Source organism: Mastomys coucha, unplaced genomic scaffold (genome assembly GCF_008632895.1).
Source record: "Mastomys coucha isolate ucsf_1 unplaced genomic scaffold, UCSF_Mcou_1 pScaffold21, whole genome shotgun sequence".
NCBI lineage: Eukaryota > Metazoa > Chordata > Mammalia > Rodentia > Muridae > Mastomys > Mastomys coucha.
In genome coordinates, this window is record NW_022196904.1 from 156,850,872 (window position 1) to 156,877,369 (window position 26,498).

The 26,498-nt window shown below is 45.1% G+C and overlaps 1 protein-coding gene across 2 annotated transcripts in view; it reads left to right on the top strand.

Annotated features, from left to right (window-relative positions):
• Window positions 1-26,498, top strand: part of Dmrt1 (doublesex and mab-3 related transcription factor 1) — a 104,432-nt gene that overhangs the window by 49,744 nt on the left and 28,190 nt on the right. For both annotated transcript variants that reach the window (XM_031389998.1, XM_031389999.1), the window contains one exon: window positions 11,565-11,709. In XM_031389998.1, coding sequence (XP_031245858.1) covers window positions 11,565-11,709 — 145 coding nt within the window. The remainder of the gene's footprint in view (window positions 1-11,564; window positions 11,710-26,498) is intronic.

Sequence of the window (26,498 nt, forward strand, 5' to 3'; positions counted from 1 at the left end):
TCTGCTGACCAGCAGCTCAATTTCACTTCTGCATTTAATTGCCTGCAAAAGCTGTTTATGGCCGTGCGCACTCCTCCACGGCAACATTATCTCTTAAATAAACATGTTGTACCTGGTTGACAATTGTGCATATCAAGTGAGCAGAAATAAATATGGGAAGGGCTCAGAGCCGTGCCTGAGATCTCCTTCAGGCCCACAGCTGGTGCTTTTTTTGTTGGCTGTTTCCAGCTTGTGCCACCAGATGTCTGGGTTCTTGTCCCCACCACAACCAGGGTGTGGCCGGGTGGCAGCTTTTAGGGTCTTCGTTCTGTTTGTGACTTTAGTCTCAGTCTGAGGCATTCTATGATAATGATTGCTCACTGACAACTATCCACCTCACTGGAGTTCATGTGTTAAATAAACGTACACTGGGGCTGCCAAATGAAATAGACAGAAAAGCCCAATTGGGTGACTACAGTTAACAGTAGTTCATATATTTTAATATAGCTAGAAGAGAAAGTGTTGGGTAGATATGCCAATGACCCTGATCTGATCACTTCATGTTGTGTCTGTATATGGAAAAAAAGATGAAGCCGGGCAGTGGTGGCAGCACTTGGGAGGCAGAGGCAAGCGGATTTCTGAATTCCAAGCCAGCCTGGTCTACAGAGTGAGTTCCAGGACAGCCAGGGCTACACAGAGAAACCCTGTCTCGAAAAAAACAAAAAGATGAAGAGGTGTTGGAAGTCCCCCGTCTTTGGTTTGAACTGAGATACAGGCAAAAGGGAAACAAGTTCTGGCATGTAAGACTTGGCACAGAAAAAGGCACCCTTTGTGATGCTCCCGGGGTGGTGCTCCAGCCCTCTCGGCCTGCTGAGGGCCAGAGGACCAGGCCTGGCATTTTAAAAAGCTGCCTGTGACTGCTTGCATGCCTGGGGATCCTCTACACCCTTAAACCAACACCCTGAGAAGGCCTTTGGCTTTACACTAACTCTTCCTTTCTAGTGTAGCATAGCTCAGGGACAGCCTGTTGAAAGTACGGTGAAAAGAAGCAACTTTTCAAGCACAGGCTATGTGGAGGTGGCCACACCCCTACCTTTACCACTGTGCCTTGCTTGTCCCACAGGAAGTGTGGTTTTGTGAAGCTAAATCTTAGATCAACTCTAGTTTCCAGGGAAAGTTACAATTAGCAATCCTTAAATAATTAGGTATGTGTGATGTCTGTTTTATTGTATTTATTTATATATGTATTTTAATATATATTAACACATTATATATAAAATACTGACATAACCATTTAAAAGATATTTATATAAAATACATATGAATGAATATATGAGAGGGCAGGGTGTGATCTCTCTGTGGCCCTGGCTGTCCTGAAACTCTCTACATAGATCAAGTTGGCCTTGAACTCACAGAGATCTATGCCTGCTTCTTCCTCTTAGGTGCTGGGATGAAAGGTGTGCTCCACTAAGCCTGGCTTGGGTTTCTGTTATTAAAGACAGAGTGTCCCTATGTAGCCCAAGCTGTTTATCTTACTTTCTTAACCTTCTAAGTGTTGGGATTATAGGCATGTACAGCTCTTCCTGGCTCTCAGACACTTGTGATTTTTTTAAAAAACAAATGATAATAATGGGAGGAGATACAATGTAAAGCCCATTTTCTGAGCCGAGGTTGCTCCAAGCTGCATGCCTTCCTGTGGCCCACAATGTTACCAGCAGGTTTGACTTGTCCCACTTCCTTTTCTAGAAGAAGAATCCATTTGCCACTGTATTAATTACTTTTCTATTGCTGTGGTAAGATACCAGATCTAAGGGAACCTAGAAAAGGAAGTTAATTGGCCTTGTGGTTCTAGCCTATTACATCCCATGACGGTAGAACAGAGGTATGGGGGCAAGAACTCAGACCTCAAGCCACAAGCAGGAGGCAGAGCTAAGAATGGCCTTCAAGCCCATCCCAGTGATGTCCTCCAGTGAGGCCACCCCTCCTAAGCCTCCCTAGACAGCCTCCAACTAGGGACCAAGTATCTACATGCCCAAGAGTTACGGAGGACATCTTATTTAAACCACCACAGTCACTGTACTGTCTACCCGTAGGCAGACCCTGGCTTTTTTGTCAAAGAGAAACCAACAGTATTTACATGAAATCACAGGAATATTTATAAGAATATGTGTAATTTTAAATAACTTAAAATTGAGATAATTTAAGAAACATAATTTCTTTCCTCAGGCAAATATCTGGAGATACTTGGTTTCAATTTTTTTTTTTTTGTTTTCATTTTTGCTTTTTGTTTTTTCAAGACAGGGTTTTTCTATATAGCCCTGGCTGTCCTGGAACTCACTCTGTAGACCAGGCTGGCCTTGAACTCAGAAATCCACCTGCCTCTGCCTCCCAAGTGCTGAGATTAAAGATGTGCAACACCACCACCTGGCCATAATTTGGTTTCTTAAAGATTTAGTACAGAGGCATAACTGTCGATGCCTGAGGATTTATTTTAATTCATGTTCTATTGCTATTACATATTTATTTTAACTCATGTTCTATTTATTTAGTTTATATCTTTTGCATTCATTAATTTTAATAATTTTACAGTTGCCTGTTTTTTTAGGCTTTCTAGTAGATAGTTATTTTGTGGAAACATTAAATACTTGAAATACCTCCTTTTCTGATGTCTGATGACAAGGGTATGTGAGTATGTTAGTGTTCCCTGGTTAAGAGAGAAAGGCACAGGTCCTCACATGCTGAGTTCAGAGGGGCGGGGCTGAGGAATGCCCATTTTTCACTGAGCACTCTAGCTAAATGCAAGTAGATCCCAGGAGAAAATTGAAGTGGCCTCTGGGAAACTGAGGGCAGTGGAGAGCAGGCAACCCTGACTCAAGAGAACTCCAGGGATGGAATGCGGCCTTGGGCACCCCAGGGAACTGATTTTCAGCCTGGCTGGAGCAACCCCCAAGAGCATCCCAGAACATCCAGAATGTGACAGATCTGCTGAAGCCTTTGGGAGAGGCCTGTAGGTGCCAGGCTGTCCTGCAGACTGGTGACCATCCTTAGGTGTTCAGCTCCATCTGCTTTGAGTTGACATATCTTGTCATGTGCTGGAGCGATTGAGTAGCTAGCTGACAGTTGAATCGGAGGCCGGAAGGAGTCCGTTAGCATCCTGGTGCCAGGTTGTCCAATTACTTGTGCTGTGTGGCACAGCACCATGGAGGAATTGTGTGATGTACTTGAAAATTAGATCACTGGGGTTGAAAGCTTTCACATTTGATTTCCTTGGGCTAGTGACCCAAATCTCATTTATTTACATTTGCCTTTTGCACTAACTTTTGTTTTTCTTGATAATAGATGTGAGTCAGATATAAAATTAGATGCTTCTCAGAACATTTAAGTACTTGGATGGGCCTCATATTCCTTGAGACCCACATTTCTGTGATGTGTTGAGTGTTCCTTAGTATTTAAATAAAGACTAAAATCAAAGGATTACATACATAGCAGACACAGGTTGGTCCTTTTGTTGTTTCGTTTTAATTCCGTATTAGAATACAAGAGAGAAAAGAGGACACAATTCTAAAACATCTTTAATGTGTTGTAAGACACAGTTAAGAAATTTCATCCGTTCACGGTCACTCTCAAGTGCCTGGCTATACATGGAAGCATCATTGTCAAGTATTGAGGGCAGAGCTTTCTGGGGGTGGGGGTGGGGTGGGCGCTGCACTGTAGAAAGGCAGGTCCAGACAGGACCTGCTGGGAGCTGGGGGAGGGGGCGTTTTATCAGCTCTTTGTTTAGAATTTTCAGCACCTGAGGTTAGTGAGAAGCAGACGGGCATGCAGTCAGTCTCCTTATTTTAAAATTCTCTACAAAGAATGCACCACTTCGTACCTGCACCTAGGAGACTTCTCCACACCTCTTCTTTGTGTCCAAAAGGTCACCCTGAGTTGGTTCAAAGGAAAGTGAGAAGAAGAAGCTGTTAACCCTTTTACTTCAAATTTTTTTTAATAGTTTCCCATCACCTATCTTAGCACAAATATTTTTAGCTATTTCTATTTTTTTACCAACCACTACTGAGAGAAAGAAGGCAGACACCCCAATTCTGTGTCTTGTATGCATATAGAACTAGAAAATGAGAAGTCTTGGAGTGTGTGTGTGTATGTGTATGTGTGTACAATGTAGAGTTTTGAACATTGAGTTGGTTTTTGAGCTTTAAAAATGTTGAAATGCAGCTAGGTGGTGATGGTGCATGCCTTTAAACCCAGCATTCAGGAGGCAGAGATAGGTGGATCTCTGTGAGTTCGAGGCCATCCTGAACTACAGGGTGAGTTCCAAAACAGCCTAGGCTACCCAGAGAAACCCTGCCTTGCAAAACAAGAACAAACAAGCAAACAAAATACTGAAATGTAGAGAAGTCTCATAATGGAATTTTTTCAACCATCCAGCAAAATATGTATATATATAAATGATTTTAAAAGTATATGATTGGAAGGCATATTTATCTTGATTCCTTGAATGTGGTCCACCATGAATGAATACCACTTCATGTCCCGTATTTTGGGGGCCAGCCATACAGCCTTGTCAGATCTTATTAGCCCCACTTCAGTGAGGAAACTGAGGCCCAGGGAGACAAACTAAACTCACTCAGCATTATCACATTGCTGGTTAGTGGGTAGCCGGAATGTGAACATGCTGTGCTGAATCTGGAGGGCTCTTCCTTCCCAGAATGCCTTTGTTGTCTTTGTAGGGCACAACACATTTCTTAATCTTTGTATTGACAAATGCCTGACAATTGTAGTAACACTAAACATGCTGCTTCTCAGGCTTGTTTCTCACATGGTGTGTGATTGTTTAACACACACAGACACTCGCACATGCGCACACACATGCGCGCGCGCACACACACACACACACACACACACATGCTCACACACATGCTCAAACAGGCACACACACACACACACACACACACACACACACACTCACGTTTTGAGCTTTAGGGAAACCAGTTCTCATTTATTTTTTGAGCCATTTGATGTAGCCGGTTCCCATGATGGTGTTGGAGGGGGATGGGCTTCTTCACACGGTACATAGGTTTGGGGTACCCACTGGGAGTCAACAGTCTGCATTGGAATCTTTATAAAGAGTTTGCAGGGGGAAAAGTGTGTGAGCCTTGTGACTTTGCGTCCACTTGGAGGGTGGCTCTAGACAACCTCACCTTGCCCTGCAGGCAGTCTGTCATATTCAGTTCTCATAAGATAGCCTTCATACTGCTGATTTATGCTAAAAGTATCCTAATGTTTCTGACAGCTCATGTGTGACATGAATATAATCCATATTTCTTAAAGCAGCTAATCCAAGTGGCTGCTCATGTCCCCGATACTGCTGATAGGGCTATATCTCTTGGTATCTGCCATGGAGATTCTGATGGTAACATATTGTTTCTGGGTCACTAGCTATGTCTAAAACAGTAGGTTGGAACAGAGTAGCAAAGGTTAATTAAGTTTGTCCATCATGTTGGGAACACATATAGATGACTCTGATGTGTCTTGCTCTAAAATCAAAGTTCCTGAAGATGCGGTTGCTGGCATTCTTTCTCCTCATTTTCTAAGTATCCAAAATGAAGTTTCTTAACTTGTGGCAGAGGCAAAGTGATGGAAAGAGCTGGGTTTGTTGACCAGTGGTGGCAGCAGATAGATCTTTAAATGAGCAGGCATCACCATTGAGATTATTAGTAAGATGTCTTGGTTCGGTGGAAGAGATCAGGAGCTCCTGGGCGACTCACTCCCAGCCCAGCCTTCTTCCCTTGGTGCCTCTGAGTAGAATCAAGCTCTTTGATCGCTAGCAATGTCTCCATGTGTTGATGATTGTTAAAGCCTGAGGACCCAGTGAGAGTAACAGGACAAGTCTCTCGTATCTTTCAATAAATACTTCTTGCTCCAAAGTTTTCTTAGTCCTGTAGTCAATGACTAGTATTGTCTCAGGGTACTAATGTTAAGGGTACCCTCCCAGCCCAGGCCTCCCTTACAAGTCTAGAGGGTTGCTGTACAATGTCATCAGACATATAGTGTGTTAGCAGAGTACAAAGGCCAATGTACAGATAATTATTAGTTTTTTTTTTTAAGGATATAAGTTTGGCTTGTCTTTCCAGCTGTTTTACTGGTGCTCATACTTGTTGGTTTTTATGTAATTGATGTTGGCATTTATGCCTGGTTGAAAAGTTAGGACTGGAAATTAATTAATTAATTAGTTTATTTACTTTACTTATGTCTGTGTGAGTGAGTATGTGTGTGGCTTGTGCCCATGTGTGTTTGGTGCATGTCATGTGCACGAGCCTGTAGACCAGAGGAAGCTGTTGGGCCGTCTGTTCAATCACACCCCGCTGGAATCACTTGAGGTAAGGTCTCTCACTTAATCTGGAGGTAGGCTTGTGTCCAACAAGTCCCACTCTCCCCACTCCCTTACCAGCACTGGAGTTACTATGATTAGTGTATTGGTAACTACTCCTGGCCAGTTGCTTTATGGGTGCTGGGGATTTAAACGCAGTTCCTGATGTTTGCACAGCACATGAATCTCCCTACTGAGCTATTCCTAGCTCTAGTGTCAGAATTTCACATGGTGAATCAGACCATGTACCGTGTTCTCTCTGAGTCCAGATGATTCTTTGTAGATTCTGCAAAGATGGTAAAGACCCTAAGCTAGTCCTAGCTAGAGATCATACAGGACCACCAGCCCGCTCTCTTTTATGAGCCTACCCCTCCCTGGAATATCCCAAGACCTTTCAGGTTCCAGGGAAAGGGAACATTTTCAATTCTGCTTGGCTTTTTCTCACTAGGCACCTGTCTTTGAAAGTAGTTGTTCCCCTCTATCTGATGAACAACACCGGCGCCTTGGATGCTTTAGACTGAGAGCCACAGTGAGAAAATGAGCTTCAGTGTGTATTTATGCATACAGACACTCACATAAAGCAGTTCCACTCCAGAGCTCTTAAACCCATACTGTGCACACTCTGCTCGCTCCGATTTTGAATTCCTTTTTTTCATTGGTTTTGCTGATCTTGGCACTTCTGGGCTCGAGGGATTCTCCTGTTTCAGCCCTCCAAGGTGTTTGAGGGTGGTGACTAGATTATTTCAGGGCCTGTGATGAGGAGCAATTCTGTACGTTGGAAAACAGGTTAAGAAGGTCTGGGCACCAGAGCAGATAGTGAGGGCACTGAGCGGCGTGGCTGAAAATGAGCATTTGAGGTCTTGTTTATTTGTTTGTTTGTTTTAAATTAGCAACAGACACAGATGTGTTGCTTTTATGGTGAAGGCAAGCACAGTGGACCACTTACATGCAGATATTATCCTGAAGTCCTGTGGGTACCGTGTGTGTGTGTGTGTGTGTGTGTGTGTGTGTGTGTGTGTGTGTGTGTGTCTTTCAGCTGTTGAGTCTTGAGTCACTGTCCGTGTACTTCAGGCTTTGGAGACCTGGGGAAAGGCTATCCGAATGTTTTCACGGTCAGATTTGCTTCTGTGTGTCCACATGACATGCTGCTCACTTTGCCCTGGTGCATCCTAGCTCTTTTACTTCTTGACTTTGCTGAGATTAAACCCAACCCCTTTCTACATTTATACTGGAAAAGCCTGGTTTACAGGAGTTCCCTTGGTTTTGCATACACCTTTTTTTTTTTTTTTTTTTTTTTTTAAGACAGGGTTTCTCTGTATAGCCCTGGCTGTCCTGGAACTCACTCTGTAGACCAGGCTGGCCTCGAACTCAGAAATCTGCCTGCCTCTGCCTCCCAAGTGCTGGGATTAAAGGCGTGCACCACCACCACCGGGCTGCATGCACCTTTCTATTGCTGTTGCGTGGAGGTTACAGCTGAAGACAGCTGAGATGTATTGGTTCTTAAATTACCGGTGTTCTGCCCATCTCCTTTCTCTCCCCTTCTTTCTTCTTCCCCTCCCTCTTGCTCTCAGGAGAGGAAGAACATCCGTTTCATGTTTGGACAAAGATAAACAGCTATGCTTTCTTGAGCATCTTCAGTGTGATTCTCATGGTGGGCACCCTCTCCACACTGTCCTGAAGGCTCCCTGGGTTCCCGAACAGGCATTGGTATCCTATAGAAGGCCTGTTCTCTCTCTGTCTCCTTTTGTCTTCTGGGTCATCCACTGTGTGACCACAGTAAGAGAAGATGTGAGCACAGTAAGGAAGGTAACAACCTTAGAGGATCCCGAGGATTAGATGGAGACAGGCAATAGGGAGTCTTGAGGTACAGCCAAGGGGATACACCAGCATCACAGGGCTTGGCATTTGATCCCTTCTTGTTCTAGCATCTCTGAGATGTGTGCATAATAGCAGATACTTTTAGCCTGTACACTAAAAAAGAATTCTTTACAGAGGGTAGCATGCAATATGGAGGATGATCCAGATATGTGTCTCAATAGGCGAATGGGGCTCTCTGATGAAGCACTCTGCACAGGTGAGGTCTGTCCTGGCTCAAGAGAATGACCAGGTGGACCAGGCAAATAAGCATTGCAAACTAAAAAATTTCATTTTAAGGATGGCCAATGTTAATCGCAGCCTTTATTCCATGTGCTCTGGAGACCTGAGCTTTGGTCCGAAGAGTTGTTCTGCCTTCATTATAAATGTGTTTCTGATTAGAAAACCAAAGGTTAACCCCAAATCGTGATTTGGGGACTTGAAAGATTGTCATCCAAGTGAGTATCAGGGTCTGGTGATCCCTGCAGTGAGTAGGTTGTCCTTCGGAGGACTCTCCAGGCCACTGCTCTCTTTAATCCGAAGCTCCGGCTCTATGCCGCTGACTAGACTAGCTTACCAGCAGCCAGAATGCTCCTCTTGGGCGTTTCCCCTGGAAGGAGAGCTCAGCTGTCTGTCTGTAGGATCAAATGCTTCTGTCTGACATGTTACTCGACAGTTGGCAGGTAGGATTCAAGATTTTGTTTTAAAAAGGAACCGATAAGACCAAACGCTCTTGAGCTCTCCTGAGACACCATAGGCATTGTTATCTCAGACAGGGTGGTTTAGGGTGCAGGACAGGATTTTCAGATTTATTGCTGTGCGTTTTTTTCAGCAGTAAAACAAAACAAAGCAAAACAAAACAAAAAAAAAAACAAAGCCCCCAAGCTTCGAAAAGTTTCATCTGGAGTTAATGCTAATAGCGTGTGCGTCTGCTGCCTGCCCAGTTCCTGTTTGTGGGTCACACTCCAGTTCAGAGACTGGGGTGTATAATAAGATTATAAAACATGCTTGCCAGCCACCGTGGATAATAGTAGATAGAATTCATTGGAATCTTGGAATTTTAGGTTTTGCTTGGTTTATTTGTGTAATATAAAGGAACAAAGATAAAGTAAAATCTCAGAGAAACAAGTTAGTGTTAGTGTGTGTGTGTGTGTGTGTGTGTGTGTGTTTAAGTAAGTAAGTAAAATCACTCATTAACATAACTGGACAATTCCCCCGTTTGCCGCTGCGGTTGCCTTTCACCCAGGGGTGGGGGAAGGGCCTTCAGGGTATTAGATTATTTTGGAACAGATTTCCCAACCTTGGCACAGTTGCCGTGTCAAGGTGTATTACTCGATTGTCAGGGGCACTGCCAAGGGCCTTGAGGGACTCTCTCTAAATGCCAGGAGCGATCCTCTTTGCTCCCAGATGTGACAATTGAACATGTTTCCAGATATCAAATCTCCCCCCAGGGACAGGGTTGCTCCCAGTTGAAAACTACTAATTTAAGATCAAGTACATTTCAAAGGCTCCATGCTCCACCCGTCTTGTCTAAGCCCAGAGTAGCAAGATTGTGTTCCATACCTATCATCTGTCTGTCTGTCTAAAGTTAGAAGTGAGCGGGAAGGGACTTGGAGTCATTCCCAGGCCTTCTCAGGTGAACATCAACTCAGTTTAAACTTTGTTTTAGAGGGTTCTGTATTCTTAGAAACACAAATCCTTCCTCCTGTGCAGGTTTCTGAGTAGAAGGTTATTTGTGGTAGTCTGATATTTTGGGGGGAGTTTAGCCTCTAATGGCTTATACATTATTCTCTGAGTTGGATGTAGCTGACATGGTTGATGACCTCAGTAAATTCAGTTTAATAACCTCAAATGGAGTTTGCCCTTTTGCATTCTTTTTTTCCCCGTTGGCTGGAAGTCTTCTGGAAGCTGTGGTCTCAAGGATGTATAGGGGAAACAGTAGTTGAATACAAAGACCTCAATCCCAAGTTTGAAGTAATCACAGTTTTTGATGCCTTCTGGAAAGAGGAAGACTTAAATAGGGGGTGATAAACATATGCGTGTTTTGAAACAGCACTCATCTTTCAGTGAGCTGTTGAGAGAATGCCATTTGTCCGCATAGCTTTTTGAGGAGCATATATTCTGGGATGGGAGCAATTGACCAATCTACTTGTGAGGCTCGACCTTTTGAAATTTTTCTTTTTTTACTACATGGGATCTTGTTCTTCTCTGGTATTTGAATACATATTGGTAATTTGAGAGTATTGAGTGAGTCTTGTTAAACATTTTATAATTCCCTTGGGAGCTTTGGAAAGACCTAGGGTTTGGGCCATATCCCAGACCAACTGAACCAGGTTTTCTAGGGGTTGATCTAAGGCTCCTTCCTTTATTCCAGTGAGAATCAAGATTGAGAGCCAATCCACATATTTATAAATAAAGTTTTATTGGGACACAGTCATGCCCATTCGTTTGGCTAAAAACCCTGAACAATTTACTATAGGACCATCTATAGTAAAATGTTTGCTGACTCTTGCTGTGAAGTCATAGTGAGTACTCATTAACTATTTTAATATTTGTACAGCAAAAGAAAAATGTGGCATTTTGCAGAGCTCATGGGCTCAAGTCGCATTACTTTGCACACAGGGAATATTGAAAACCACTTTGCTTGAGGGGCAGACCTGAGGGAGATGTGACTAACTCGGAACTCAGAGCAATGAGGCCCTTTTTTAACATGGGCATCTGTGCTTGAAGTTGGCCCCTCAGTAACTCCACTGCTCGTTTTTTAGACTGACTGACTCCTGTGAAGTCTGCAGCTCTAGTGTGAAGGGTGTTGGAGTTCTTCACTGCTGAGGCACTTACAGAGTCAGGGAAACAATCTCAGGCAGGCTGAAGATGTGGCTCAGTGCGTGAAGTGTTTTGCCTTGCAAACATGACGATCAGAGTTCAGATGCACAGCATCTACATAAATATGGGGTGGGCCTAAGAACCCACCTGCCATCCTCGGAGGTAGAGATAAGATCCATGGAGCAGCTGGCCAGTTGGAGTAGCTGAATTGGTGAACTCCAGGCTTAAGTGAAAGACTCTACCTCAACATATAAAGATGTGCTGAAATAGAGGTATGGAGTGTGTGACAGAGCAAAGCACCCTGTAGGGCACAGGAAAAAAAGACAGACGGACACACACTGGGAGGGTCAAAGACAGTATTCTCTAAAGTCTGCCCCTCCACCAGCAGCCTGCTTCCTCCAGTTAGGCCCCATCTCCTAACATGTCCAGCATTTCTCAAGTTACTACCATCAGCACCAGGCCTTGGAGATACGATCCTCTGGGGGACATTTCATAATTCAAACTGTAACAAAGGCGTCTTTTCATTTTCCTTAAACAGATGAAGACCTCAGAGAGCCGCCACCCCGTGAGCTCCCAGTACCGGATGCACTCCTACTATGGGCCCCCCTCCTACCTGGGCCAGAGCATGTCCCAGATCTTCACCTTTGAGGAAGGCCCCTCCTACTCAGAAGCCAAAGCAAGTGGTAAGTTCTGTGGTAGGAGCCTGGGTTGGGATGGGACCCAGCAGGGAGCAGTGGTTCTCTGTGGGCTTGGCTCACAGGAGCTTTGGGTGGTTGTTTTTTTGAATTCTTTGACACTGGCATACAACCCCTTCCAGACATTCCACCTTCATATCTACCCACCTGTTCCTCCCTCTCCCTCCTCCCCTGTCCCGTGGAGTACAGTTTTATGTTATGACCTGCCCTGGCGTGTGGTTAGTAAACTTGGTTTCGCAGCTTTAATGAAAGCTTACTTTACTTCTTCAAGCAACAGTCAGATACCAGTAGCTTCTTAGCTTTGCTCCACCCGCCTTCTTCCATGCTGGGATTTTGCGGGCTTAAGCTTGCGCAGGTCTTATGCCTGCTGTCAAAATTGCTATAGTCCTATGTGGAATTTCCCTGTTACATCTGGAAAGTACTATTTCTCTCAAGTCACTCTACCTCTGGCTCTTAAACTCTTCCACATAGACCTCCTGAGCCTTGAGGAGGACGGATGTGACATAAATGTCTTATATCGAATTGAGCACTCTAAAACTCTCTTACTCTTTTCATGGTGACCCATTGTGGGTCTCTGTAGTAACTACCATCTACTGCAAAAAAAGAAGCTTGTCTGATGAGGGCTGAGAGATTTATAGCAGAGCAGTAAGTCATTAGGAGTAGTTTTAGTACTGTTTTCATTTAATAGAATAAAAGTAGTAGGTTGTCTTCTGGGGCCTATCTAGCCATAGGTTCTTCACCTTTTTGACAATGTTAAAAGTATGGTACTATTTGGGGTCTGGGTCTTAAATCCAGTCAGAAAGTGATTGGTTTCTTCCATAATACCTGTGCCACTATTGCACTAATTGGGACTCTCTTACTAGACAGGCTCTTAGTGTAGTTCCCTATAGCTATAGGAAACTACCACTTGCTCCTATAGACCCTTATAGGGTCTATAGCTGGATGAAAGTGATTACTTTTCTCCTCAGGTAACATACAGAGCACCCGGGGCGGTATATCCTGTATAGAAAATAGATGAACATCCTGAAAGGATTCAACTATGAATTGGTTTTACTTTGTTTTATTCTTTTTTTTATACATTCATTCCTTTCTTTTAAAGTGTCTTTTTGCTTGCTTAGTTTTGAGATTGTGTTTTAATTTCAACAATTCTTCCTCCTAATCCCTCCCTCCATAAAGAGTCTGCCCTCCTGCATACTCTTTTTTTTACCCCTCTCTTTTTTAAATTCGTGGCTTCTTTCTCAACAGTTGTTACTGCATACATTTATGTACTTGTACAGAGGAAAAGAATGGGGGGGACACTTACCTTATGGAAGAGGGAGGGAGGCAGGTAACATCACAACATGGATATCTGAAAAAGCCACAAGGAGGGGCTGGAGAGGTGGCTCAGCAGCTAAGAGGGCTGGCTGCTCTTCCAGAGGTCCTGAGTTCAATCCCCAGCAACCACATGGTGGCTCACAACCATCTCTAATGGCATCTGATGCCCTCTTCTAGAGTGTCTGAGGAGAGAGACAGTGTACTCACATACATACAGTAAATAAATAAATCTTTTTAAAAAAAGAAGAAGGAAGGAAGGAAAAGCCACAAGGAATCATACTATAAACTATTACCTTAAGAAAACCCATATGCAATTCATTGTATAACCATACAACAGGAATTGTTAATACATTTTTCTCATCTGGGCCGATGGCATGCTCCCCAGGAGCCAAAAAACACTCAACAAAACTCCCAGTATCTGACATGAAATTTAAGTTGTTTTATTCTTAACACAATTTTTTTCCTTTTTGAATACTTGTGATAACAAAAGACTTCTGTTCCTAAAAATGTTATTTTCTTTTATTTTTCATTCATTCATTCATTCATTCATTCATTCATTCATTCATTTTTGAGACAGGGTTTCTCTGTATAACCCTGGCTGTCCTGGAACTCACTCTGTAGACCAGGCTGGCCTCGAACTCAGAAATCCACCTGCCTCTGCCTCCCAAGTGCTGGGATTAAAGGCATGCACCACCACTGCCCGGCTTCTTTTATTTTTTAATTAAGAAAAATTCTTGTGTGTGTTTTGCCTGCATGTATGTATATGCACTATCCCAGTACCTGATGCTTGAAAAGGCAAGATACATTGGATACATTGGAACTGGAGTTGTGGATGGTTTTGAACTACCATGTACATCCTGGAAGTCAAACCTGGAACCTCTGGAAGTGCTCTTAACTGATGAGCCATCTCTCCAGCCCCCCAAATGTTACTTTCTTGAAGAACAGTGTGAACTACAAGGCACATTATCTTTCCTGTTGTTGGGGATCAAACTCCAGGGAACCTTGCTGATGCTGAGCATTTGGGAAGACACCCCCATGCCCATGGACACCGACGTGAGTTTCTGTACATGAGATAGTTATTTCCCCCAAGAGTCTTAACTTTAAAAACTGAAAGTGCACTCATCTTTTAGGGAGAGATAAAAATAACACAGTAAAACCATCTTTAATACAGTAGACCTGGGCTTCTGCAGTAGCAATGCAGATAACTCTGATATGGCTGAAATAAAAAAACGACTGTTCAATGAACTGAAGCACTTTAAAATACACAATTCCTCAGCTTCAGTTTAACCTGGTCTCTCCAACAGTTATGCTAAGTGGATGGGCAGGTCTTTCTGGGATGCGTTTCCAGAGCATTTAAGTTACTTATACTTGAGCATCATCCTTTGGTTTAGGAACTCTAGAAGGAAACAGTAGTGGCCGGAAGTGCCGATAGGACAGTTGTGACTGTCACACAAGAGATTGATATCAATCAGTGGTACTCACCCTTCCTAATGCTGAGCTCCTTTAATGCAGTTCCTCATGTTGTGGTGACCCCCTAACCATAACATTCCTGTTGTTGCTACTTCATAACCTTAATTTTGCCACTGTTATGAATCATAATGTCAATACCCATGTATTCCAAATTGAATTAGGTGACCTCCAAAGGGTTGTGACCCATAGGTTGAGAACCACGGATATTATAGACATTTGGGCTTACCTTGTACTAAATAGAAGGAGATATTAATTCTCTAAATAATGTGATTCTAGAGAATAAATTTCTGTTTTCATTTTTTATTTATTTATAGTATGTTTGGTACATGGGGTAGGGAGAAGGCTACAAAGCGAGTGTGAAGGTCAGGGGACTTTGTGGAGTTGGTTCTCTTCTTTGGCTTGTACATGGCTCCCAGGGATTGAGCTCAGCTCAGCAGCCAGTGTCAAGGTAAGGAACCGCCACGCCACCTACTGAGCCTTCTCCTGGGGAGCTGTGGCTGAAGCCTGACCTCACTTAGGAGGACATGGGAGGGATGACTCAGCCACTGAGTCCAGACAGCACTGAGTGAGTTTTGTCATGAGGGCAGGATGCAGAGCAGCATCACTACAAGGAGGAGACCAGGGAGCCTTCTCTGGTAAGGAGGGGGGTACTCCACTGGCCGGAGAGATGCAGTTTGTAGACACAGGGTATGTTTGGAGGACACCATGGTAGTAGGTAAGTGTGGTATTAGGGTTCTCAAGAGAAAGAGAACAGACAGAGTGAATATATATTAAAAGGGATTATTAGATTGGCTTACACAGTATAGTCTGGGTCATCCAGTAATGGTTGTCTTCATGCAGTCCCTGCTTAGTCTATGAGACTGGGTGACTCAGCAATTCGGGTTCGGTGCTGAAACCTGGGAGGATTCCTGGAGACCCACCGGTCTTCAGTCCATGCCAGAAACCCAAAGGAAGTGTGTTTCAGTGTTAGCAACAGTCAGCGGTAGTAGTTGCAGCGAGTGTAGGATAGATGCTGTGGGATAGATGCACTCCCTAGCAAGAGGTGAAGGCAGGCAGGCAAAAACACAGCTACTTTTCTCTCAGAGTTCCTCATCTCTGGGGAGGATTGGCCCTCCTCAGTCAGCAATTCTGGGAAATACTCTTACAGAGCCATCTAGAGGTGTGTCTTTCAGTTGGTTCCAGATCCAGCTAAGATCAGTCATCACAGCAGGACCCAGGAACCCAGGCCAGTAGCTTCCAGAGTGGCAGCTGTGGTAGTTTCCACAGATGTTCTGCCTCCTGGCTCAAGATGAGGGCTGAGTAAAGGAATTGAGACTAAGGAGAGACTATAGTTACTTGACTGAGCAACTAGATGTCTAGCGAGCTTGATGTCAAGCCTGGGGCCTGTCCTTTTTGTCTTTCATTGTCTCAGTCATTCATTTGCACCTCATATAATTGTGAGGCATCCAAACCTGTACAGTGGGGGTGTTGTGTATGTCACAGAACCGTCACATGGTTCTAAGTCACACTTACTGTCTGAAGAGGAACCTCACATCCATGAAATGGTTATTCACAGTCTCCCTTCCCTGAGCCCCTGGGAACCACTAATCTCCTTTCTGCCTGCAGAGTGCCCCATGCAAATGGAGTAGGTGACACATGGTGTTTGTGTCTGGTTCTTTCTCCTAACCTCTTATTCCCATGGTTCATTCATACTTTGGCATGTATCAGGACTTCATTCATTTCTATGGCCAAGTAATATTCTGTGATTTGAACATAACTATATTTTGTTCATTCGTCTTTTGATGGACATTTAGATTACTGCCATCCTTTGACTCTTGTGAATTGTTAGTGGTGGCAAAATACTCACAACAAAGCCTGTTTGGTTACCTGTTCTTAGTTCTTCTGGACACTTACCTAGAAGTATATATTAGTCAGCTTTTGTTACTATAGCAAAACAACTGAATGTGGTAGCCTTCAAAGAGTGAAAGTTTATTCTGACTCAGGGATTTGGAGAACCCTCATCTATCACAGAGTGGCCCATTGCTTTGGGTTTCTGGTGTTGGGGTGTTGCATGGCAAAGGGCAAAAATACACTGTGGAGTAAAACCCCTGCCCTCATCATCCAGATGACAGATGGAACAGGGAGAGGCTAGAGTCTCACTGCCTTCTTCAAGGGTATGTTCCAGTGATCCAAGCGCCTCCTACTGGGAATTGAACCTAAGGTCTGGCACATGCTGTGCAAGAAGTGCACCACTGAGATGTACTCCCATCCCTCTTTTATCTGTTTTGCTATGGGGTTTTGACAGGTAGCACAGGCTAGCCTTGTGTAGTTTGAATATGCTTGCCCAGGGAGTGGCACTATTACGAGGTGTGGCCTTGTTGGAGGAAGTGTATCACTATGATGGTGGGCTTGGAGACCCTCCTCCTAACACATGGGAGCCAGTCTTCTTGTGTTTGCCTTCGGAACAAGTTGTAGAGCTCTTAGCTCCTCCAGCGCCATGCCTGCCTGGATGCTACCATGCTCCCTCCTTGATGATAATGAACTGACCCTCTGAACCTGTAAGTCAACCCCAATTAAAGGTTGTCCTTAAAAGAGTTGCCTTGGTCATGGTGTCTCTTCACAGCGATGAAGCCCTAACTAAGACAGGCTTCGAACCCACCGAGTAGTCCAGCCAGGCTTTGAACATGCCACCATCTTGTCTCCTTAGATTACAGAGCTGTGGTGTGAAGCTCTCCAACTTCCTTCAGGTTCTGCCAGGTCCAAGTGCCACGCTGGAGACCAGGCCTTTTGGTGTAGCCCCATCCTAACCATCCAGAGTGGAATTCACATTAACCTGGTCTCACAGCAACTACCCTGTTTTATATTTCCACCAGTCTTGAAGGCTCCCATTTCCCCGTATCCTAACCAACACTAACTTGTTTTCCAATTTTCTCAATTATGGCTCTCATAAGTCATCTTTATTATACTATAAAAGTATCTAGTCAAAGGAGATTAGAAACTTCAAGTAAATAAAGTGTAGGTCCTTCCCTGCGTATTGTTTGGAAATCAGTGGTTTGCCTGCGTGGAAGGCTAGTGTGCAGAGAGCGTGGCCAGGTCCCAGCAGCGCATGGAGGGTGTTGGGAAGCGGCTATGTGTGGGGAACATTCGGGACATGATACCCACCCGCGTAGGAAGGGATGACATGGAAGTGCCACAGCAAGCCTCTGTTTAACTAGGTGTATGTGTGGCTATATACGGTGGGAAGTAGTGAGTTTCCGCCAGCCTTAAAGGTCTGTATATCCAGAAATGAGCTCAACCTGAACTATAGGAGGATTTCTGGCTACTCAATTAAAAAAACAAACAACAACAACAACAAAACAAACTAGCATTCCTCAGGAACTTGAGAAAGCAGTTCCTGTTTGCCAAAAGGAGTCATGTCCCTAGCCTGGCAGAAGGGACATGTGACTGCCTGTGGCTTCTATCAACATATCAGCTGGTGCTGGTCTATAGGCTCACAAGTACCCAGTTACTCATTTCAAAGTCAGGCAAGCACCCTGGCCCTTTACACCTCCTCCATTACCCTAAACTCCCTTTAGCTCACAGACTCCCCCACCCCCACCCCCAGCAACTCATTCTCTTTATAACCCAGCTATTCTCTCTCTTACCCTTCCCCCTCCCCCTCCCCTAGTCCCTCCTCCTCTTCTCCCCTCACACTCTCCTCCCCTCCCCCTTCCCCCCACTTACTCTCTTGCTACACTCTCTTCTATCTCTTGCTGTCTTGCTGTATCCACTGTTCACTTTGCTTCCTTGCCACATCCAGCCTGCCTGTCTGTCTCTCATATCTGTAATAAAAACCACAGCCACATCACGGGATCAGTCCTGCCTTCAGTTTCTTTACTGCGCTCCCTCACAGACAGGTAGTGTCTGCGAAGAGGCAAGAGGCGCTTTTTCTACCTGTTGCTTTCTTAAGTAAAAGTTCTTAGATGGCAGATTAGCACCTGCAGTGAGGTTTAGATCACCCCTGAGAAGACAAACACACTTAGAAGATTTTAGTCCGCTTCTCTGATGGTCTCATTGCAGACAGGAGATGTGGTGTCCCAGGCTCCTGTGCATTCCCTGACACTGGGTGTCTTTCTTCCACACTGCCAGACTGCAGGCAGAATGGCTATGCAGTTACCTGTACCTGTTATGTGCTTAGTGTTCTGTGGTGGTCTTTGTCTCTCTGGGCAGCACCTCCCTGGCGGCAGGTGTGAGAGCAGAAGTTATGCCTCCATCTGGAAGCACCCTAGGATCTCTCTGTCATGGGTGCCTTGTATGTGAGGTGACTGACCTTCTATGGCAAGTGGCTGCGGAGTGGTAGAATAGTGTGCTTAGTTCAAATGAGCCTGTGGATCAGCCACTGCATAGCCTTGATAACGGCAGTCTGTACCCAGGGTCTAGTCTCCTCCTGCTTGGGGCGGGGGGAGAGGCAGGGGGTTAGATGACATGGATGTTGTGGTATCCAGTGTGAAGAAACTCAGTTCTGCTATAGATGGTGTGTGGGTGGGTGCTCTGAGAGGCTGCATGGTGCTCTGTGAGGTTCTGATGGGGTTTGGTGTCATGAGGCGCGCATGCGTGCAAACACACACACACACACAAAATAAAGTGTGGCAGGTGTCATCACACCCAGACCCCCACTGTGAGTTAGTGCTGGTGTTGCTGGCAGTTCTTTTCGTAGAGGAGAATATTCTGGAAACGTGTCAATCTGTCTGAGTCCTACAGAAACTTGGCCCAAGACTCTAAGGGCTGCTTTTGTCCTGTGTCTGCCTGAGCTGTGTGACCCAGTTTGTAGGAGAAAACACTGGCTCCTGCCTCTTTGTGACTTGAGAAAGTGGTATCCCACGGTTTTAATCCCAGCACTCAGAAGGCAGAGGCAGGCAGATTGCTGAGATCGAGGCCAGCCTGGTCTACAGAGTGTGTTCCAAGATGGCCAAAGGCTGCATAGGGAAACCCTGTCTCAGAAAACCAAAATAGAAAGAAAGAGAAGAGGAAGGGAGGAAGAGAGAGTGAGGGAGGGAAGGAAGACAGAAGGAGAGAAGAAGAGAGGGAGGGAGGGAAGAAGAAAGGGAGAGAAAGGGAGGGAGATGGAGAGAGAAGGCTAAGAGGGAGGGAGGAAGGCAGGCAGGCAAGCGGGCTGTGTTTCATGCAGTGTTTAGAAGATGTCAGCCTTAATTTAAACTTGGCACTGTCGGAAGTGGCTTGTTTGCCACATTTCAAAGACTAGAACTCAGGGACGATAACCTTACTTTCCTCAGGTGCTCTTTTATGGTCAACTCTTGTTCTGAAGAGAGGTGACAGGAGTATCCAGTCCCAGAAGAGACTGGAGCAAGTGGGGGAAGCTAGTTTGGGTCCTTAGCTCTGGCCCAGCAGTGCATCGCTCACGTGGAATCTTAGCGCTCTGGTTCCCTCAGCTGGGACGTGGAAGTCAGTAACAGCAGCATACCTGTTTTCCCATAGGATCCATCAAGGGCTCTGTAAAAGCATGGGACAGTACTGTCAACCCTGATTCCCACCCCACCTCCCGCCCCCGTCACATTCCTGTTGGCTAAAGACCACAGCAGGTGCTGAGCAGAAAGCTGTGCAAATCAAAGAATTGCTTTCATAAAGGAGGGCTTAGCACAGGAGTCCTGATGGTCCTGAGTATGTACAGTTTATGCATATGATGTATTGGAGATTTCAAAATTAGTTAGACATCGTGATCTGATGAATGAGGAGGATAGTGTCCACATTTTAAGCACTTAAAAAGGTAGTCATTTTTAATTTGGGGATAAAGTACATTGGCATTTCTCAGTGAGTAAAAACTAGACCAAGAGGAAGAGGCTATAGGGGATCTGCAACTCCCAGAGAATATAAAGAACAGTGTACACTCGTTGGTGTACTCTGGATAACAGGCAGAGCTGTTTTTATTCCAGTCCTTTTTCTTTCTCCATGAAATGCAGACCATGCAAAGGCAATCTGGACAAGATTGAGAGCTGTGTACCCCCAGCATATCCTCCGTGTAAAATGCCAATGTTTAACAAAGCCACCACTGGGCTGTCATCCGGTAATAGCCGGTGCTTCTCCGGGACCTGCCTCTCGGAGAGGTCAGACTCTGTCCTATAAGGCGTGAGATCAGTCATGTTGACACTGGGCAGGAATTACCAGGGTGTTTTCTCATGAAGGGGGTGGAGGTGGGCTTCAGGATGCTTCTTGTTCTCCTGAATGAGTAGGCAACCCACTCTCGGATGATTTCAACTCTTTGTCTCACTAACTTAAGGTGCTGAGTGAAATGTTTAGGTCCCTGTAGGTATGGAGTACCGTCGGTCACTAGGCTGCACACACCCTGGACTCTATTACATAGAATCTCACCTTTGGGAAACTTAACTTTCTGCACTTAATTCTTTTCATGAGCCTGGCTTTTGGTTAAGAATGTAGCCCTGCAGGAGACTGGGGTGAGGCTTCACCAATATTTCCACTTCCCTGAGTGGAGCTGGCAGGATTCTGTGACTTCCTCCAAGCCTTGCCCCTCCTGTTTAAAAGCAAGGCCCAGCGTCCACTCTCACCTTGGAAGCACTTTGCCCGGACGTTCTCTGTTTTTCCTTTACCATCTTTTCTTGCTCTTGGGTTTCCCTTACAAACACCTGTCACTTCTGCAGTGTCTGCCAGACAGTGCCCTGTGCAACTTATTGGTATAGCAACTTACTGGCATAACTTACTCAGTTATTATTATCCCCACTGTGTGGCAGATGAGGGCACCAAGGCGTAGAGACAGCCGCTGAGAGGCAGGGAAGAGGAGAGGCTCTGGTTTCCACAGGCCAGGTGTGGGAGCTGGGGCGTTGGTGAGCTCATGGTCTTTCTGAAGCCTTCCTGGCCAGATGGTCTGACATGTCTGTCTGTGTTTGATGTATGTTCAGAGAGCTGATGGCTGTGGTGGGAGAGAACTTAGACATGGCTACAGTACAGTACAGTTGCTGTTGTGGTAGAATGTTGTTAAAACACCATCCTGTAGCACAGGTCTCTTTCAGAGGTGCCCCGTCTAGAGGGTCCCCTCTGTCACATCCCAGCACAACTCTTTAGTAACAGCCTGGAACCTGCCAGCAGGTCAGGGGAGGACGTTCTCTTGACACACATGGCAAAGCCACTTAGTTTTGTGGCTCGGTTTGAGTTTCCTTCTTATTTAACAGGAGAGGGTTGAGTACAGTTCATATTTGATGAGGGCAGGAATTGAAAGATTAGGTACCTAGTTACTATCTTAGAAATAGAAACACCAGGAGCGACTTCTTAAATATCCTTTGCTCTTAAGCTAAGAAGTAGCCAGTTTACTATTCTATATGATAATACTAATTTTTTATTTTTAATTGAGCAAAAGTAGTTCAGTTTTCTCCAGATAAAAGTTTTTTTTTTATTACACTCAGTTTTCATGCGCATGAATGCCTATGTATGTGCATGCGAATTCTTGGTGCATATGGATGGCATGTGATACTTTCACCATGAGGGTCCCCAAAATAAGACTCAGCAAGTGTCTTCACACACTGAGCCATCTCACTGGCCAGCCCAGATAATTTTTTCGAAAGGTACCATTTTCAACCCTCTTAGTGGCCTTTGGTGGCTCAAATGGGATAGGATAGCTTCCTGCATCTTCGGGTCTCTCTTGGAAGCTTTCCATTTAGGGGACAGCACCCTTCCAGTGTTTCCAAAACTCTGAAGCTCCAGCCTTGGCCTGCCTTGAGTGTGTCTGTAGCCGCTGAAGTTAGAGCAGCCAGATGTTCGCTGAGAAGACGACTCCATTTGGGTCTGATTCAAATCTGCGTGTGTCAAGCCTAGTGAGGAGTCACTCAGGAGTTTATTCTCCCTGCCCGGCTCTTTGGAGGCACGGCCCCAGGCCAAGTACAACTTGAATAACCTTCAGGAAAGCTGTGCTGTCCTTCTGTCAGCCGCTGTCTTTGAAAATTGCCTGCAGAGTTAGTGAGCAGGAACAGTTAAGATTTACAAACAATGATGAAGCTTGTCATGCATCTTTCACCATCCATCACCCGGGTGCCGTGCCTGGGCGGTGAAGTGTTCTTCATAAAAACCAGCTCAGTGTGAAATACACCTCGCTGCAATGTTTACTGCTCTGAAGCTCGTCAGCGGCCCTTTATAGTAAATCCAGATTGCGATGTGACATTACAGTATATCATTGCCCGGCGCAGTGGGGTTTACACTGGGAATGAGTGCAGTGCACACCAGATGAGGTGTCCAAATTGAGTTATGTTAGAATTTGGCTGTTATATGGGGATAGCTTTTGTTTTCCGAACACTGAAAGTTAGCTTTATATGTATTTATATTTATATATAGGCATATACTTCCCATCCTGCACGTATACACAGGATATACAATATGGGCCGAGGTCAGCTTCCAAATGGGTTTCAGGTGTAAAGAACGGTGACCAGATTTTATGTACCTTCCAAACCGTTGTTCATTGAACTTGGTATAGATGGAATCTTTGTAGGGGGAACTAGGGTCGATTCATTGAAGAAATCAGTTTGATCTTTCTGTGTGTGGAATGATCACGTTTACCATCTTCTCAGATACAGACAAGAATTTGTTTTCTCTGGGGACTGTTACTGTCCACTGTAATGTCCCCTTTAGTGTGAGGGCCGGAAGAAGATCCCACAGGCCAGTTCTCAGTTGATGAACACTGTACTTATGTATACGTGGAGAAGTCTCTGAAGTCATTCACTTATTTACTATCTTTTTAAGTGGGTATCAAAATCCCCATGCTGCCTCTGTTATCTTGAGAGATGCCGCTTCCAAATAAGAGATTTATGTTGTTTTAGCGTAAATCTGTGAAATAAAATACAGACTGAATTTATCGAGTGATCAGGTTTATTTACATTCACCCTAAAGACGCCAATATTAAAAATGAGCTCCATAAAAAATAATAATCAGAGATAAGAGCAGCCCCTGAAGTCCCCCGATCATCTGCTTAACACATATATTTTCAAATTCCCTGTTTTGCACAGGAGGCTGGTAGAACCCTTTGTGGTCTTTACTCGCTTAGGTAAAGCCTGCTGGGAGTCTGGGTTGACCCTACTCACCCTTTAAATGAAGAGCTTAGGCCAAGCTCTCCTGGCCATACCTGCCGCCTTTTGGGAGTGTAAAGACTATTTGTAAAGTCTTTGTGCTTAAGTCTGACTAAGTGTACACCTTTCTGAAGAAGCCTCAGGAAACCCTGCTGCATATGATGCTGGTCTGTGGGAGCATAGGAGAGCCCACAGCTTGCCCTCAGCTTCCTGCAGAGGGAGAGACCGGCCTTAAATACTGCAGTATCATTTCTTGCTAAGACCATTGGGCCAGCAGGTGGGACCACTTCAGATGGATTTATCGGGAAAATGAACACCCAGTTATTTTCCGTTTCAAACAGTAAAAAAACCAAAAATGTTAACTGTAATCATTTTCTCAATATTTTATTAGAGTAAAAGGTATTTGTTGTCAGTAAAATGTAAACTTAGCCTGGGACCCCATGCAAACCTCCCTCTGGCTGCTAGTGTCCTCTGTGCTCGCTCTTTGATTTGTTTGTTTGTTTGTTTGTTTTTTGAGACAGGGTTTCTCTGTGTAGCCCTGGAACTCACTCTGTAGACCAGGCCAGCCTCGAACTCAGAAATCCGCCTGCCTCTGCCTTCTAAGTGCTGGGATTAAAGGCGTGTGCCACCACTGCCCGGCCTATGCTCGCTCTTGTCTGAATGACCTCAGGAGAGGCAAACTAAGATGACCTTTGAGGTTGAAACTGGTTTTATCCCTGTAAAGATAGGCCAGGAGGTGATGCTGATGTGGCTTGGGTCAGTTTCCTTATTTGGCCGAAGCCGTTTCAGGGGTTTCTTTAATAAGTTTCCGGGTGGTAGTTCATTCTCAAACATCGTACCGATATTGTTTCTGCTGCTGCTTAGGTAATTCGCCAGCTGGACCAGGAAGGTCAAGGAAATCTTGTTTCTCCTTTCATCTTTTTTGGGTTAGACATGGGTGCAGCGGCAAATGAAACCTCACCCGTTCTCATTAGGAATCACTAGGGAAGCCTGCGCTTCTACATCTGCTGGTTAGGACAGTGCCTCTTGCTGCCAGTTCCTCAATGTCTCTTCTATAATCCTCAGAAAAGTGCCTGCCTCACCTCAGTGATTTGAAAAGTAAATTCAGGTCTGGTGGTGGCGGCGTACGCCTTTAGTCCCAGTACTTGGGAGGCAGAGGCAGGTGGATCTCAGTTGGAGGCTAGTCTGGTCTACAGAGTGAGTTCTAAGACAGCTGGAGCAGAAACCCTGTCTCAGAAACAAAGGAAGGAAGGAAGGAAAAATAAATTCAGCGAACACCTACTGTGTGTGTCTGAATGTAAAATCAATAAGCACCTACTGCATTCCTGTATGCCTAGCACGTGCCCTAGACAGAAGGCTGCAAATGGTCTTTTAAATGAGGTGGGTCTTAGGACATGCCTCCCTTCCTGTGTGCACAACGGCATTGCCTCTGTAGGGTGTGAGACTAAGCATTTGCGCCTGTGGTCCTGCTCTTACTCTAGGCTTGGCCACGGTCTCCATGGCCTCAAGACCGATTTTCTTCTCTAGCTAGAAAAGCCTGGGTGCCAGCCACACTGTGAATGTGCCAATGTACTGCTTTCTCCAGGCATGCTTTGATTCTGTTACCAGTGTGGCTATCGAGGGGGCTGGGGCTTGATTTATTAGTTTGTTTATAAGAGCTTTACTGAGATATATTTCACATTCCATAAAGTTCACCCTTTTAAGCTATTCAATTCAGTGGTTTTTAATATATTGGCAAAGTTGTACAACCATTGCCACTATCTAGTTCCAAAACATTGCCACCATTCCAGAAAGAGTCCCTACAGCCATTAGCAACCACACTCCACTTCCCTCCCCCTCCCGCCCCTGTCCATAATCATTTGCCCGGTGTGGACTTCCCCCCTCCCCTTTTCTCTCATTGTTGGGGAAGAAACTGAAGGCTCCTTGGTATGTTTGGCAAACAAACTATCCCTAAGCTAAATCCCTGGCCTGGGCATTTTATATGTATCAAACATGATAATATTTGATCTTATGCTTCTGACTTAAACATGTTTTCAGAGCTCATGTGTAATGTAGCATTTATTTAAGCTTCACCCCTTTTCATGAGCAAGTAACACCCGAATCTATGAAAGGGCTTTATTAAGTCTAAGATTGAGAACTACTGTAGGACCCAGCAAAACAATTAAACCAGGATTTTGGGATCACAAGTGTGTTTTATCTCAAGTAAGTTTCCAGAAGCCCCTCTTGCTGAACATCTGGGTGTATGCAGTGCTCAGAGTCGGCTATGTGAAACAGGCATGTGGTGTGTATGCACCGTAGGTGATCCACATTATGTTGTTTCTGTCGTCTGCTCAGGATGCCGTAACTAAATACCACAGATGGACGACTTGGGGCCTAGAATGTTTTCCTCTCTGGAAGCCAGAAGTCCAAGATAACTTGAAGTTGGCGTTGGTTTCTGGTTCAGTCTCTGTCCTTGGGGTGCCATTGTATTCTTAGAGAGTCCTCCCCAAAATCCGTGTGTGTGTGTGTGTGTGTGTGTGTGTGTGTGTGTATGAGAGAGAGAGAGAGACAGAAAGAGACAGGGACATACAGAGAGAGACAGAGACAGAGCTAGTTCTGGTTTGATTTCTCAGGGGACCAGACACTGCCCATGTCCCTAAGTCCTTCCCTGGGCTCCGTTCCATTGGGGGCTAGGACTTAAGCAGCCTTGGAGGAGGAAGGGAGCTCACAGCACTGCTGGAGCTTGTATGTCTCCATATGTCTTCTCTTTCTGATGAGGTTCTTGGGAAGTAGACAGCGTGTCCGCAGGTAAGTCTGTGCCCTGCACTTACTGCCTCCTGTGTGTGTTGTGCTCTCATGTGAGCATGCCCAGTCAGTGTAAGGGCCTGCCTGTTGCCAGGTCCCCTGTGGCCAGGTCCCCAGGGTCAAGGGGATTTCTTGGGACCCAGGCTTTAACAGTTAAACTTCAGTCCA